Source organism: Paramacrobiotus metropolitanus, unplaced genomic scaffold (genome assembly GCF_019649055.1).
Source record: "Paramacrobiotus metropolitanus isolate TYO unplaced genomic scaffold, Prichtersi_v1.0 Parri_scaffold0000006, whole genome shotgun sequence".
Taxonomy (NCBI): Eukaryota; Metazoa; Tardigrada; class Eutardigrada; order Parachela; family Macrobiotidae; genus Paramacrobiotus; species Paramacrobiotus metropolitanus.
The window spans coordinates 1,637,550-1,649,885 of record NW_026570226.1 but is presented as its reverse complement, the minus strand read 5'-3'; the positions used below and the strand labels follow the sequence as shown (position 1 = coordinate 1,649,885).

At 41.0% G+C, this 12,336-nt stretch overlaps 4 protein-coding genes across 6 annotated transcripts; 2 read left to right on the top strand and 2 right to left on the bottom strand.

Moving 5' to 3' along the window:
- Positions 1-49: 49 nt before the first annotated feature.
- Positions 50-4,446, bottom strand: LOC129582011 (ATP synthase subunit beta, mitochondrial-like). 2 transcript variants are annotated; one of them, XM_055473378.1, is made up of 11 exons: positions 4,313-4,446; positions 3,674-3,802; positions 3,325-3,495; positions 2,901-3,109; positions 2,798-2,809; positions 2,561-2,694; positions 2,112-2,418; positions 1,706-1,864; positions 1,316-1,438; positions 1,027-1,230; positions 50-834 (listed from the first exon to the last, which is right to left on the bottom strand). In XM_055473378.1, exons 2-11 carry the CDS (start codon positions 3,786-3,788, stop codon positions 385-387), a joined length of 1,884 nt encoding a protein of 627 aa, XP_055329353.1. In that variant the 5' UTR covers positions 3,789-3,802; positions 4,313-4,446; the 3' UTR covers positions 50-384. The 2 variants fall into 2 exon arrangements, with proteins under 2 accessions (XP_055329353.1, XP_055329352.1); XM_055473377.1 differs by lacking the exon at positions 4,313-4,446 and adding an exon at positions 3,903-4,273 and having other exon boundaries at positions 51-834.
- An 870-nt stretch (positions 4,447-5,316) lies between these two features.
- On the top strand, positions 5,317-7,452 carry LOC129582026 (dynactin subunit 6-like). 2 transcript variants are annotated; one of them, XM_055473397.1, is made up of 6 exons: positions 5,317-5,814; positions 5,911-6,084; positions 6,140-6,213; positions 6,770-6,814; positions 6,879-6,980; positions 7,092-7,452. In XM_055473397.1, the coding sequence occupies exons 1-6, from the start codon at positions 5,738-5,740 to the stop codon at positions 7,196-7,198; spliced, it is 579 nt and encodes a 192-aa protein (XP_055329372.1). In that variant the 5' UTR covers positions 5,317-5,737; the 3' UTR covers positions 7,199-7,452. The 2 variants fall into 2 exon arrangements, with proteins under 2 accessions (XP_055329372.1, XP_055329371.1); XM_055473396.1 differs by having other exon boundaries at positions 5,369-5,814; positions 6,879-7,027.
- Positions 7,453-7,597: 145 nt separating this feature from the next.
- Positions 7,598-10,473, top strand: LOC129582016 (ankyrin-3-like). Its single transcript, XM_055473384.1, has 6 exons — positions 7,598-7,919; positions 8,117-8,175; positions 8,276-8,397; positions 8,507-8,724; positions 9,263-9,829; positions 10,023-10,473. Exons 1-6 carry the CDS (start codon positions 7,746-7,748, stop codon positions 10,260-10,262), a joined length of 1,380 nt encoding a protein of 459 aa, XP_055329359.1. The 5' UTR covers positions 7,598-7,745; the 3' UTR covers positions 10,263-10,473.
- LOC129582018 (uncharacterized) lies at positions 10,364-12,245 on the bottom strand. The gene is made up of 5 exons (XM_055473387.1): positions 11,859-12,245; positions 11,484-11,699; positions 11,146-11,328; positions 10,864-11,089; positions 10,364-10,780 (listed from the first exon to the last, which is right to left on the bottom strand). Exons 1-5 carry the CDS (start codon positions 12,075-12,077, stop codon positions 10,428-10,430), a joined length of 1,197 nt encoding a protein of 398 aa, XP_055329362.1. The 5' UTR covers positions 12,078-12,245; the 3' UTR covers positions 10,364-10,427.
- Positions 12,246-12,336: the final 91 nt, after the last annotated feature.

The following is a 12,336-nucleotide window of genomic DNA, read 5'->3' as shown; positions in this document are numbered from 1 at the left end:
AGAACACGAAGTAGTTTCGGAAGACGAAAAATTTAATGTCACCACCAGCTGCGATGTGCAGTTTAGGTCAGGATTTTGTAACTACGGTGCGTGTAGAACCTCGCATTTGATCAGGTTTAATTACATTTTCGATATTTCCAAATATTCCGTCTCAGTCAACAGCAGCAAATAATTAGGTATAGATAATTGTATCATACGTCTATTTCCATGGCTGCCGCGCGAAGGGGAAAACTCACCACAATGCATTGTTATCGAGTTACATATGTAATATACTGTAATTTTACGAGTATAACTGCTGGATGTGGATGCGGTATAATGGGATGCACTATGAGTTACCAGCAAATCATTCTGAGTAAATATGGAAAACCACTGTTTTAATTGAATTTATTCTTCTTCTTCGGAATCTTTCTTCTTCGATTTTTTATCGTTTCCCTTGCTGCTGTCCTTCTTTTCCTTACCGGCTTCACCTGACGGAGCCGTTACTGGAGCCTGCGGTTTCTTGTCCTTTCCTGGTTGACCTTTACCACCAGATTGTTCAGCAGCTAACTTTTCCGCTTTTTGGAAAACTTCTTCAATCGGTCCAACCATGTAAAATGCAACTTCCGGTATATGGTCCAGTTCGCCGGCCAGGATCTTTTGGAACCCTTTAATGGTTTCCGCCAAAGGAACAAATTTCCCGGGATGACCCGTGAAGACTTCTGCCACTTGGAACGGCTGACTAAAGAAGCGCTGTATTTTTCGGGCGCGAGCCACTGTTAATTTGTCGTCTTCAGACAATTCATCCATCCCCAGGATGGCAATAATATCTTGTAAAGATTTGTAACTTTGCAAAATCTGTAAATTTCAGATTTCAGATCGATGTACTTGTAAATTTTAATTAAATTTCCAGTTTTAAAAACCGCATTAATTTTAGCGACAAAATAATGAAATTAAATACGTTCGCTACGGTTTAGACACGTCTGACTTACTCTCCAGCTAATGTATGTTGAACGAATTTTAACTACAAGCAACCAAGCTGCGATTCACCTTTTGAACAGATCTAGCGATATTGTAATGTTCTTCCCCAACAACATTGGGATCCATGATGCGTGATGTAGAATCTAATGGGTCAACAGCCGGGTAAATCCCCAACTCGGCAATACCACGGGACAGCACTGTGGTGGCGTCCAGATGCGCAAAGGTAGTGGCGGGAGCGGGGTCCGTCAAGTCATCCGCCGGTACGTAAATAGCCTAAACGCACGTGTAAGTCGCAATACCTTATCATTTCAAAAAAATTAAATATATCGTGTAACACGCGCAAATTAAATGCACCTACTTGCACTGACGTGATGGAGCCTTTTTTCGTAGTAGTGATTCTCTCTTGCATTGCACCCATATCTGTCGCCAAAGTAGGTTGATATCCAACTGCCGACGGAATACGACCCAGTAAAGCGGAAACCTGGATGGAAGATTGGTAATGTACTGTAGATTGTGTAATCCGTAAGGTCACCATGTTAGTCCACATCCTCAAAATTCATGATCTAGCTTATTATTAAGTTTTGAATGATGATCGCGACCTTTACAAAAAGTGTTTACTTACTAAAGCTTGCTTCTCCAAAAATCGCACGATAACTTTATGTACAATTATTACATACATGCCATGCTTAGTAATTATATGAAGCGATATCGTGAAAATTCAAACCCAAATTCTTTAAAAATAACTTACTTCGGAGCCAGCCTGAGTAAACCTGAATATGTTATCAATAAAGAGAAGAACATCTTGGCCTTCCTGATCTCGAAAGTATTCCGCAACAGTCAGTCCTGTTAAGGCCACTCTGGCGCGCGCTCCCGGTGGTTCATTCATTTGTCCATAGACTAGCGCAACCTACGACAGAAAAGTCGCTTTTATTTTTTTATTTTTATTCTAAGAATTTTATCGTTAACGGGCTAATTTGCTTTGAAAAGTTCTTATGCAATCCCCGATACTGTGCAAAATTACTAATATTAACACAAATATCCTGTACGCGAATGCAGGTTGTTAATTGCAATCTTTCCACACGAAAAGTTCACATCAACTGAACGAATTTGCGCTATTACAGTAAATTACATAATTTTCTTATTCAAATATTTACTTTGGAGGTCTTATCCTTCAAACTGATGACACCGCCCTCGATCATTTCATGATAAAGGTCATTCCCTTCCCGAGTGCGCTCTCCAACGCCGGCAAACACCGAATAGCCACCGTGGGCTTTGGCCACGTTGTTGATCAGTTCCATAATCAATACCGTTTTACCCACACCGGCCCCACCAAACAGACCAATTTTGCCTCCTTTTACATACGGCGCCAGCAGATCCACGACCTTTATGCCGGTGGTCAAAATGTGGGGAGTCACCGCCATGTCGACAAACTCCGGTGCCTCAGCATGGATTGGCGCCGTTCTAGAAACACACACTATTGACCACTTTGACTGGATACGGTTTTACTGGTGTAACACATTCAGTTACTCCGTTTGTTTAGTGGCATTGCCGATCCGTGTTACTATAACATCGCTCGTTCATAAAAAGTAAACAACATACTAACTTTTCCGTTTCGATAGGTCCTCGCTCATCTATGGGCTCGCCAATAACGTTCATAATTCGACCTAAACACTCAGGTCCGACTGGTATGCTAATAGGACTGCCAGTATCCGCAACTTCTTGACCCCGAGTCAATCCCTGTTATAAACCAGACTGGATAACGGTGATACGGCCATTTTATGCTTATATAAGTAGGTAAGTGTAAGAAATTGTCCGAGTTGCGATCGTTAGTTTGGCACACCTCAGTTCCATCCTGCAATAGTTTAACGTTGTTTGGATCCCATTACAAATATGGGCACATTCGTTCGATACACCAGTGAAAATGTAAAAGAATAATGGCTGACCATGGCTATGGTGCGAACACAATTTTCTCCCATATGCTGCGCGATCTCCAGTACAAGACGTGGTTGACGATCCACTACCTCCAGCGCATTGAGAATCGGCGGCAATTCTCCATCGAAGTGCACATCAACCACCGCCCCAATGACGGCTACCACCTTTCCTTTCAGGCCAGTTTCCGTGCTGGTACGAATGGGTTCTTTCTGGGAAGGATCTGTATAAGGAAAGGTCACAAAATATTACAAATCATTATCAAAAGTCGAAGAGCAACCGCCAGTCCAAGCTCTTTTTGTTACCGCATTTAATTCACACGGTGACCATGCCGTGGGAAAATCAATGAATGTGCAGCATCTGCGCTTTTGAATTACGGTCAGGCAGTGTTTTTGCTGTTGTATTGTATTAAATTGTGCTCGCCCGTGTAATAATTACCTTTTCCTTTCTTGGGAGGCATTCCAGGCGGAGGTCGCCCTTGCTGAACACGAGACGGCCCCGGTCGAGCAGGCGGGCGCGCTGGTGCGCCCCGATCGGGAACACAGTCTGGTTGATCATTGTCACGTGCTGTGGTTCCTGTGAGCTGACTTGACAACCTCGCAAAGCTACCTGGAACATGCAAAATTGTGCTTGTTTTCTACAGCTGCATAAAAAAGGTATACTGTCGCGTACCACGTTCAGGTTACAGCTATCCGAATTGAACTATTGTAATTCTTGTTAAAGAGGTCAGATGCGGTAAGTAGTGATAGCAAGAGCAAACTGTTAGTGCCAAACAGGCTGTACGTACCGGAAAATACTGGATTATGTGGGTTTAGGGGCAGCACTACTCTGCGATCGCGCTGGATGTATCGCTTCCCGTAGTTCACTTGAGCGGTGGCTACACGTGCCAATCGCGAAAACATTTTCAATAATATACCTAAATAGTTGTACTATGTATCAAAAATCAAATATTTCAAAGATAAATTAGATTATCACATAAATTAAATAAGGTAAAGACAGTAAATTCATCGAATTACAGTAACAAGCCAAATCAAAGTAGCTTCAGGGTGCTTTATAGACTTCGAATCCAATAGGTAGACAAAAAAACATGGAAAACAACAATTTGCGCAGTGGTACAATTTAACACCAACGACTTAACACCAACGAATTTAAATTATGTCAAAACTTATAAGTCGTGCTTCGAACTTTCTAAAACAGTACTAAGCTTAAGCTTATAGGAGCGAGTTAAACTTTTTGTTGCAATCTTGCTAGCTATGCACATAGACATAAGAGTAGTACTTCCTAGGTACATAATTATAATCGTATCGCTAAAATAATGTTGGGTCAGTAAGCAAAATTATTTACAACAGTACTGTATGTATCTGAATTCTGAAGTACGTACAAAATACAATTATCTATGCTCGTACAATAATTACGGACTGTATACCTGCACGGTGTTCTATAATAGTGTAACAAATTAACTGAAAGCGGGCTTGGGAAAGTTCAGAAAAGTTTCCAAAAATTAAAGTACCATTACTGTACAATAATTAGATATAAATGATAAATTAAGCACTTAAATTATTCCCGACTGCCGGCGACTGGCGATCGATAAGATCAAAGTTTGTCGTTGCCATGGTTTCCGACTTTCCGGGAATGCCGATTACCACAAACACATTTAAATGTAATTTTTGTGTAATACTCGTATGTTTTTACAATGAGAGCAGATATACTAACAGTGCAGAAGTATCGTTTGTGGCAATTTTTAACTTAAATTTGTCTGAGCCGCAGCACCGGGATAACATACCGAGGCGGTGAGCAGGCGACGGGTAGTACTGACAATGCTTTACTCAATGTGACTGCTGCCAAATTACGTGCAAATTTTAAATATTCAAAAATCTTTAACTTTGTTTGTTCTTAAGCAAAAATTGTATCCATAGGCTTGAAAAATACATAATAATATATACTTTTAGGCAGTATGCATGGAGTTATTTATTTTGATTGCAGAGTAATGATATGACTCTCCGCAGTTAACATAGTCTTCTACGAGAAAGTAGAGAAAAGCCAGCACCAGGTCTGCCATAGACGGGTATGCTAATTTCTTATCGCCATAACACTGCTTTGGCACGAAAACAAAAAAAACTGCATTCATACTGCCTAAAAGTAAATATTATTATAAATTTTTCAAGCCTATGGATACAATTTTTGCTTAAGAAAAAACAAAGTTAAAGATTTTTGAATATTTAAAATTTGCACGTAATTTGGCAGCAGTCACATTGAGTAAAGCATTGTCAGTACTACCCGTCGCCTGCTCACCGCCTCGGTATGTTATCCCGGTGCTGCGGCTCAGACAAATTTAAGTTAAAAATTGCCACAAACGATACTTCTGCACTGTTAGTATATCTGCTCTCTTACAATGACATTATTTTTATTTAGTTGATTCTATTTGCTAATTTAATAAATTTCAATTTATTGCGTAACTTTAGGTGTTTAATTAACATGTTCAGCAGTTATCACTACTGTACGACATTAATTCAAAATAATTAAACTTTTGGCGAAATTACTTACAATAAATTTTTCGGAACAGAGAACAAGTGCGCACGCAAACGGATGCTGTACGAGTACTGGACTGTTGAACGATGTTGGACACTGCGCCAGCTTTTTTGAAAAAATGGATACCGCCCACGAATGGCAGCAGCCATTTACACCATATTGTAGTTTTTTCAGTCTTTTTGTCACATTTGTTATGATTTTCATTTGTGATTTGTTTTTGCCCTGACAAATCTACCATGTACCAAGTATATTTGGGATCGAGTTTGGAATAACATATAGAGTACGATTGCAAATTATTGTTTTCGGCAGAAACGATTGCAGGATGGCCGCTCGAGCTCCTACTGGACGCGCTGGGGCTGTAACGGGAGAAGACGCAAGTAAGAACCTGACGGCACCGATGTAAGTGACTGAGCACGCATCCTCCAGACACAGTCTTTTTATGACCCGTGGCATCACATTTGTAATGTGTCACGTGTGGATCATAACTGTTCTTAGAGGTGTTCTCATACTGCCCAAAGCCATTGTGCCAAAAGAGACCGAGCTGAAAGGCGAAATCACTATCGGCCAAGGAACTGTTTTGCATCCTTCGTGCAAAATCATTGCTGAAAATGGACCCATCGTTATCGGAGAAGGCAATATTATCGAGGAGAAGGCAATCATTCGCAACAGGTAAATCTTGTCGAACGGAGGAGACGACCAGTGTTGACTTTATGGATTTCCCCAGGTTTCCCGTTGGCGAAGATGGAACACGCAAAACGCTGTATATTGGATCGAGAAATTTGTTAGAAGCGTATTCAGGTGCGTCAAAACCGTATTTGTGACAGTAAGGTAGGGGAAAATCGGAGAAATGTTGCAGAAAAACTCTTATGTCCATTTTACGGGGATAAAATCATTACATGCTTTATGGTAATTTGTTTAGTTTTTTTCGCCTGTTAATAGCGGTAATGAGCAAAGACTATTATTTATTTATGCAGTTAATGTTGTTGAGTTAAATACAAGTCTACCGGTTATTAACTGTAATTATTAATGTTTGGGAATTATGCGATGACACCTGGATGTTTTTACTTTTTGTATTAGCCCAGCTTTTCTAAACATGTACTTATTTGTGTCTTCATTTGTTTATCAGGAATTGCTCTGCTTATCTTATCTTTCATATTGTTATCGAGATCTTTGCTCATTGTCAGTTTGATCTTTTGGTCAATTATCATTGCAAATTGCTATTGTCTGTAATACAACTTCGGCGAAGGGTTCAAAATCTTGACCGGACTTTGTTGGTTTAGCTTTTGGTTATTGTAAAACCTGACAATGTTGATAATGTGTATTCAAATCAATAGATAAATACTTTTGCTTGTAGTTGTCGAAGGTTCGGTGGGAAATAACAACTCCATTTTATGCAAAGGTTTGTCGCAGATGGGTTGTATAAGGACTTTCGCGACTTCGTGGAAATAAAAGTTTATTTTTAGCCCGCATTGGACCCTTGACTACGATTAGTACCGGCTGTGTGATCGGAGTGATGTGCAGTATAAATTCTGACGAAACACTCGCGCCGGATACGATTATTATTGGTGAGCATATGACCAGGAGAACAGCGGAAACACCTCAAAGCCCCCCGGTGTGTCTCCATCGTTACCATTCCTTTTGTAGCCAGCCTTTTTTTGATTTTATTTTTTTTCTAGTTCATCGAAGATCATGTGGAGTACCTCCAAAAGCAACTGCCTACATATCACTACATTCTGAAATCATCCGTGTGAATTTCTTATCAATGTCATTTCTCTGTAAGTGAATCTGTGCTGTATCGTATTAAACGTATTGTTGTTATTATAAATGCATGAAATATCTGCACTTACTAAACTGTTTTAATCGCACCTAATGTGTAGAAGTATATGTGACTGACTAACATCATCGCATAGCATTATTTGTTTTCATTTTTTATGTGAATTTTATATGAATTTGTACCTTTTTGTACCTGCGTACGATTGAATACGTGCGTATTTGATTCTGAAAGTGCTTTCATGAATAATATTCAGAAGTCGGTTGGTTAACCTGGATCGGGGCTTTGATTTATTCCGTTTAATTGTATTTACGAGAATGCCGGAGATTAACGTCATGTTGAAGCGCAACAAAAATCAGTACTGATTAGGTGTATCAGCGGCTTTTAGGTAAACAATGTGCAAACTTCTTCTAGCCAATTTACAGTTTGCGATGGGCAACGACGGCGTTATCGGCACAGATAATGTTTGCATGCCGGTGCAGTCTTCGCAGTTTTTATCGTCGATTATTCCACAGATTTCCGACCTTCGGCGTTGTGCTAATATTTTGCTTGCGTCTTTATGTCAACCAAAGCCTGCTCCGCAATACAGCTGCATTTTGCCAGTGATTTTTTGTTTCAAATGGCGAATAAGCGACTGGAGGTAGTTCTTCCCGCCAGGAATATACCGAACGGTATCCGACCACAATGTGCATTTGTGGAAGATCACAGCGTTGTACCACCGCCATTGCTTGAAGTACGTATGCGTTGTTTTCCGTGTATCTTATTAATCACTAACTCCCAAAGCAGCCAGCGTAACAAATGCGACGTGTGCTACCTTTTCGTATGTTAAATTATGATGGTAAAACAGTGAGATACCATTTTGTTTCTCGTAAAAACAGACGATACTTTGCACATCTTGCGACTTGTGAGTACATCGAGTGTTTGTTGCAGGGCGATGGATTAGCTTGTAATATAATCGCGCTGCCGCCAACAGATGCAACAATTCCTGGGTGAGCGGAAATAAATCATTCTGTCAGTGTTGAGATATCGCCACATCCATGCCTACTAAAATAATTGTGATAATTAATCAGACGCATACTTCGCATTTAGACCGATTATGATCGAGGTGCCTTATTCCGCTTCGCTGCGGGCTTTGGAGCGAGAATTGATAATCTGGCGAAAAGAACAGGATGGACAATGGACAGTGCACGAAAATATCGGCAGTAAAATCGGTTCGACTAGTAATGTAGTTTGAAGGGCTTCAGAGTGCATGGACTACGAAGTCTGTCAGTGTCAGTTAAAGTATGTAACATGCACTATTACAGGATTTATTAATTTTAGCTTCCACGGATTCTGCAACATTTGTAAATCCAAATGAAAAAATTTTACGAATAACGACAGCCAGTCTGCCGCGTTACTTTGCGATTGTTTCCCGCATTCGACAGGATTTAGCCACAATTGACCCGGCTGGCGGTATAATACCATCCACTGCCGTACCTGCCGCTAACGTTTTATTTCCGGTAAAGGCAGTGAAAGATGTATCCGATATGGCAGTCCAGGTAAAAGTAATTGTATGTAAATTATCTAAATTTAGCTGTTTATATTGCAGACTATAAATTATTACTGTTTGCTGGTGCTAACAGCTAATGTGGTCATTTATATCAGTCTGTACTCTTCAGTTTCTGTATGTACACCTTAATGTCAATAATAATAACTCGTATGTCAATTGAAACATGGTTTTTACATTACATGGGTTTGTACCTGGAGCTGGTTGAATCCGTTCAGTAGGACAACTATTTAAAATAAATACATAGATAGTAGTGTAGAAATTGTATTAGGTATATGAGCTGGCTGTGTGTTGGCCGTTCTTTTTCGATCCTGATTATCAGTACGAGTAATTACTTATGAGTACGCTTTTATTTTTGCACTTCCCGAAATATTTTAGTAATTATGACTAGCAGATTCGCGTCTTTGGCGCAAATATTGTATCGCATGCATGCTAAATGCAACGATACACAATACATACTAAAATAAGCAATAAATTTATATGTAATGCTGTTGTTAATGCTGTATAATTACATTAATTGCTAATTGCAGTATCATCAGATTGCTCCCGAAACGGCTAGTCATTTCCTGGGCGGACAGCACGCAGCGTGCTGCATCGTGACCATTGAGCCACGGCGGATGAAATTCGACAAACCCATCAAAATCACCGTACCGGTTCCGAAGGGTTTCGTGAAGCGCTCCCAGACAGAATACTACTGCAATCCAACCCATTACCGGTTATACTGTAGTGTGGCGGCGGAGCATAAGCAGTCCCAGTGGGAAGATGTTACCTGGTGCAACAATCTGGTCAGCATCGATAACGCGACCATTCAGTTTGTTACCATTTTGTCGGCGCGCTACTGGCTCATAGACTGTGGTCAGGAGATTCAGAAACGGGCGCATGAGGAAATCAACCTTCTGCGGGATGTACGCCTTCTGTACAAGGAAGCCTGCGCGGTGCCGTATTGGGTACGATTTGCGGTGGGAGTGCGTAGCTTGGGTAAACGATTTGCCGCGATACATGTCGCGATTGTTATGGATGATGGGTGTGATATGAAAAAAGCGTTGTTGCCCAATGACGGAACGTTCCGTGAAATTTGCCGAAGCGGATCAATGGAGGTAAGCTTTTTTGTGAGGACTAATTATTGTTGAATTTCCTCAGATTATCAGTCGAAACTTCCAACCTCAGAAATTAAATAATTGTAAACGTAAACACACCCGAAAATCAAAAATAAGCCGAGTTGAATATCGCATTTACAGATTTTTTTATTGAGTATTCAGGTGAAAATTAACAGGTTTGAAATTTTCATAGTTAACTGAAGCCGACCAAATATCCATCGAAGTGGACGGAAATCTCCACCTTGTTACGAAAGAGGAAAAGCAAACGCGGCTGATTTTTCTTCCTTTACGCAACAATATAATACGGGGATTATTAAAAGTCCACGATCCCGAAGAAACACGCGAAGGCCGTTTGCGCATACTCAAAGACGTTAGATCCAGACATAACGAAGGAACAAAGCAGTTTCTATATTCAAGCAGTATTCGGGTCTAGTTTTTCCCAGATTTTCGAATATTTTCACAAATTCTCAAGAGATGTGATTCTTTATGCTGTATTATGCAATCGCAAGGGGGCTAGCAACAGTTCATGACTACTAGAGGTAGATTCGTATTCACATTCCATAATCCATATCCTACAGCTGATTTACTTGTTTACAAATCAACATTTTAAAAATCCGGCCATATCGCTAAATAAACCGTTGTTCGAACAAGTCTGAATCCATTTCTTCACTTTTCCATCTGCTGTCTTGACCAGATCCGCATTGATCAGACCATCCAGAATTACTGCATCCAGCAGATGCGGTTCTTGTCCAACAAGAAAGGCTGTCTTGTCTAAACGTGCGGCCAAAGTCTTCGCGGCTTTCTGATGATCGCTAGCATCGCTACTCTCTAAATTATGCAACACGTCCAAATATTCATCCACATTTGCAGTTGCACCTTGGTTACTATTCTCGATGACTCGGAGAAAACAGCGCAGAACTTCAGCCTTGTTTTTGCTTTCACTGGCTACTTCTAAACACACAAAAAGAAACCGTTGGTACAGTAATTCGGGATTTTAAAAAAGTGCATATTAAACAAAACTTATGCACGAGTACCGTTTCTCCAAATCAACGTGATAATCAGGGAAGCATCAGACCGCGACAACTGCTGCTTCCGGTCCGGGAAGAAACAGTGCAAACCGGGAACAGCTTCGACCGACGAATGAACATACGTCAGTGTCACAATCGAGTCACGTTGGGTGAGCAGTTTGATCGCTGGCAACAACCATAAAGGAGGGCGTTTCGGATCGGCGAATACCACGACATCTCGACTTGCAGACGTCTGTTTCAAAAACTGTATTTCAGAATTACATTAAAACTGCGAAGTTGCGAACTAACCGGGGGTTGCTGCAGAATCTTTTCAGTAACCACTGAAAGCTCCGGCTTAGTGGGAGAAAGAGTAGAGCTGCCCGACAACTTGTCTATCTTCTCGCGAAATTTCTTCAGATCAGCCAAGAGGTTAACTTCGCGATTTAATATTTCTTCCTGCATCGCCGATTTACTTCCAGATAAATCTTTCAGCTACAATAAAATCAGCACAATGTTTGAATAGATGCCTCCGGCAAGTTAAAAGGAAATAAATGGGATTAATTTACGCTCAAGACAGTAATGACACTACAGTATCGTTTTCTAAGCTGGGAAGTCACACACCCAAGCCGAAAACTGCAAATACTCACTTTTTGAGATAGCGCAACTGGTGCGCCTGACGGCGCAGCAGCATTAACCACGGGCGATTCAGAAGACACTGGACCGGTAGTTTCTTCCTTCGGTTCACTGCTGCGCAGAGATGCATCTAATACGTCGACCTGTCTTCGAAGCTCCTTCAGTTTCGACAGAATCCTACTTTGTCGCGCAACCAGTTCTTCCACCGACTCGATCGGAGCAGCCGGAGTCTACACCAACTTTCAGATAAAAAAACTTTCTAAGGCCATATTAATATTAATTAAACGCGATCAAGTAACTATTAGCTGACTGGTCTATTCCGTGCACATGGTGAACTGGAATGCAGCAATCGCCAGCATACTGCACACACGAACCGTATGTGTACACACCGTATCTCCATGAAGTCCTTGACAGGAGGACTGGCATGCATGCCCGCTCCCGGTGGATGAGATCCGCACGTTAGGTGATTGATATCCAAATACGTTATCGGTTTTATATACCGAAGGAGGATAAGACAGCTCCAGAGCTCCGTCGTAGACGAATGGACAACGATAAAACGCGTCCAGCTTCTTTCCCTGCAAAAGGGGCGAGTGCGGAACCTTATCCATTTTCTCGTAAGTATACAAACAAAGGATCTATCGTCAAACAAACGTGCGCCGCAAAGCTGTATTATACAAATTTTCGACTAATAAATACAAAAAATGTCGTGCCAGTCAATCTTCTTAATTGGAACAAAATATAAAAGCAAAGCCACAATAAAGCCGCGAAAGCATTGCCCAAAAATGGCAAAATTGCAAAAAGCCAAAAACCAAAGTAACGTTACATTTGTTGAGCCAGTGAGCACCTCTGTCGAAGGTTAACCGCCCT

Bases quoted from the DNA above. Each gene is read 5' to 3' on its own strand.
- LOC129582011 (XM_055473378.1), bottom strand. From the start codon at position 3,788: ATGTTTTCGCGATTGGCACGTGTAGCCACCGCTCAAGTGAACTACGGG. The intron at 1,439-1,705 runs GTAAGTTATTTT...TCTTCCATCCAG, and splicing joins TTACTCAGGCTGGCTCCGAA to GTTTCCGCTTTACTGGGTCG. The intron at 1,231-1,315 runs GTAGGTGCATTT...ACGTGCGTTTAG, and splicing joins GCTCCATCACGTCAGTGCAA to GCTATTTACGTACCGGCGGA.
- LOC129582026 (XM_055473396.1), top strand. From the start codon at position 5,738: ATGGCCGCTCGAGCTCCTACTGGACGCGCTGGGGCTGTAACGGGAGAA. The intron at 6,214-6,769 runs GTGCGTCAAAAC...TTTTGCTTGTAG, and splicing joins TTTGTTAGAAGCGTATTCAG to TTGTCGAAGGTTCGGTGGGA. The intron at 6,815-6,878 runs GTTTGTCGCAGA...GTTTATTTTTAG, and splicing joins CAACTCCATTTTATGCAAAG to CCCGCATTGGACCCTTGACT.
- LOC129582016 (XM_055473384.1), top strand. From the start codon at position 7,746: ATGTCAACCAAAGCCTGCTCCGCAATACAGCTGCATTTTGCCAGTGAT. The intron at 8,398-8,506 runs GTTCGACTAGTA...TATTAATTTTAG, and splicing joins AAATATCGGCAGTAAAATCG to CTTCCACGGATTCTGCAACA. The intron at 8,725-9,262 runs GTAAAAGTAATT...TGCTAATTGCAG, and splicing joins TATCCGATATGGCAGTCCAG to TATCATCAGATTGCTCCCGA.
- LOC129582018 (XM_055473387.1), bottom strand. From the start codon at position 12,077: ATGGATAAGGTTCCGCACTCGCCCCTTTTGCAGGGAAAGAAGCTGGAC. The intron at 11,700-11,858 runs GTGTGTACACAT...AAGTTGGTGTAG, and splicing joins AAGGACTTCATGGAGATACG to ACTCCGGCTGCTCCGATCGA. The intron at 11,329-11,483 runs GTGAGTATTTGC...ATTTTATTGTAG, and splicing joins CAGTTGCGCTATCTCAAAAA to CTGAAAGATTTATCTGGAAG.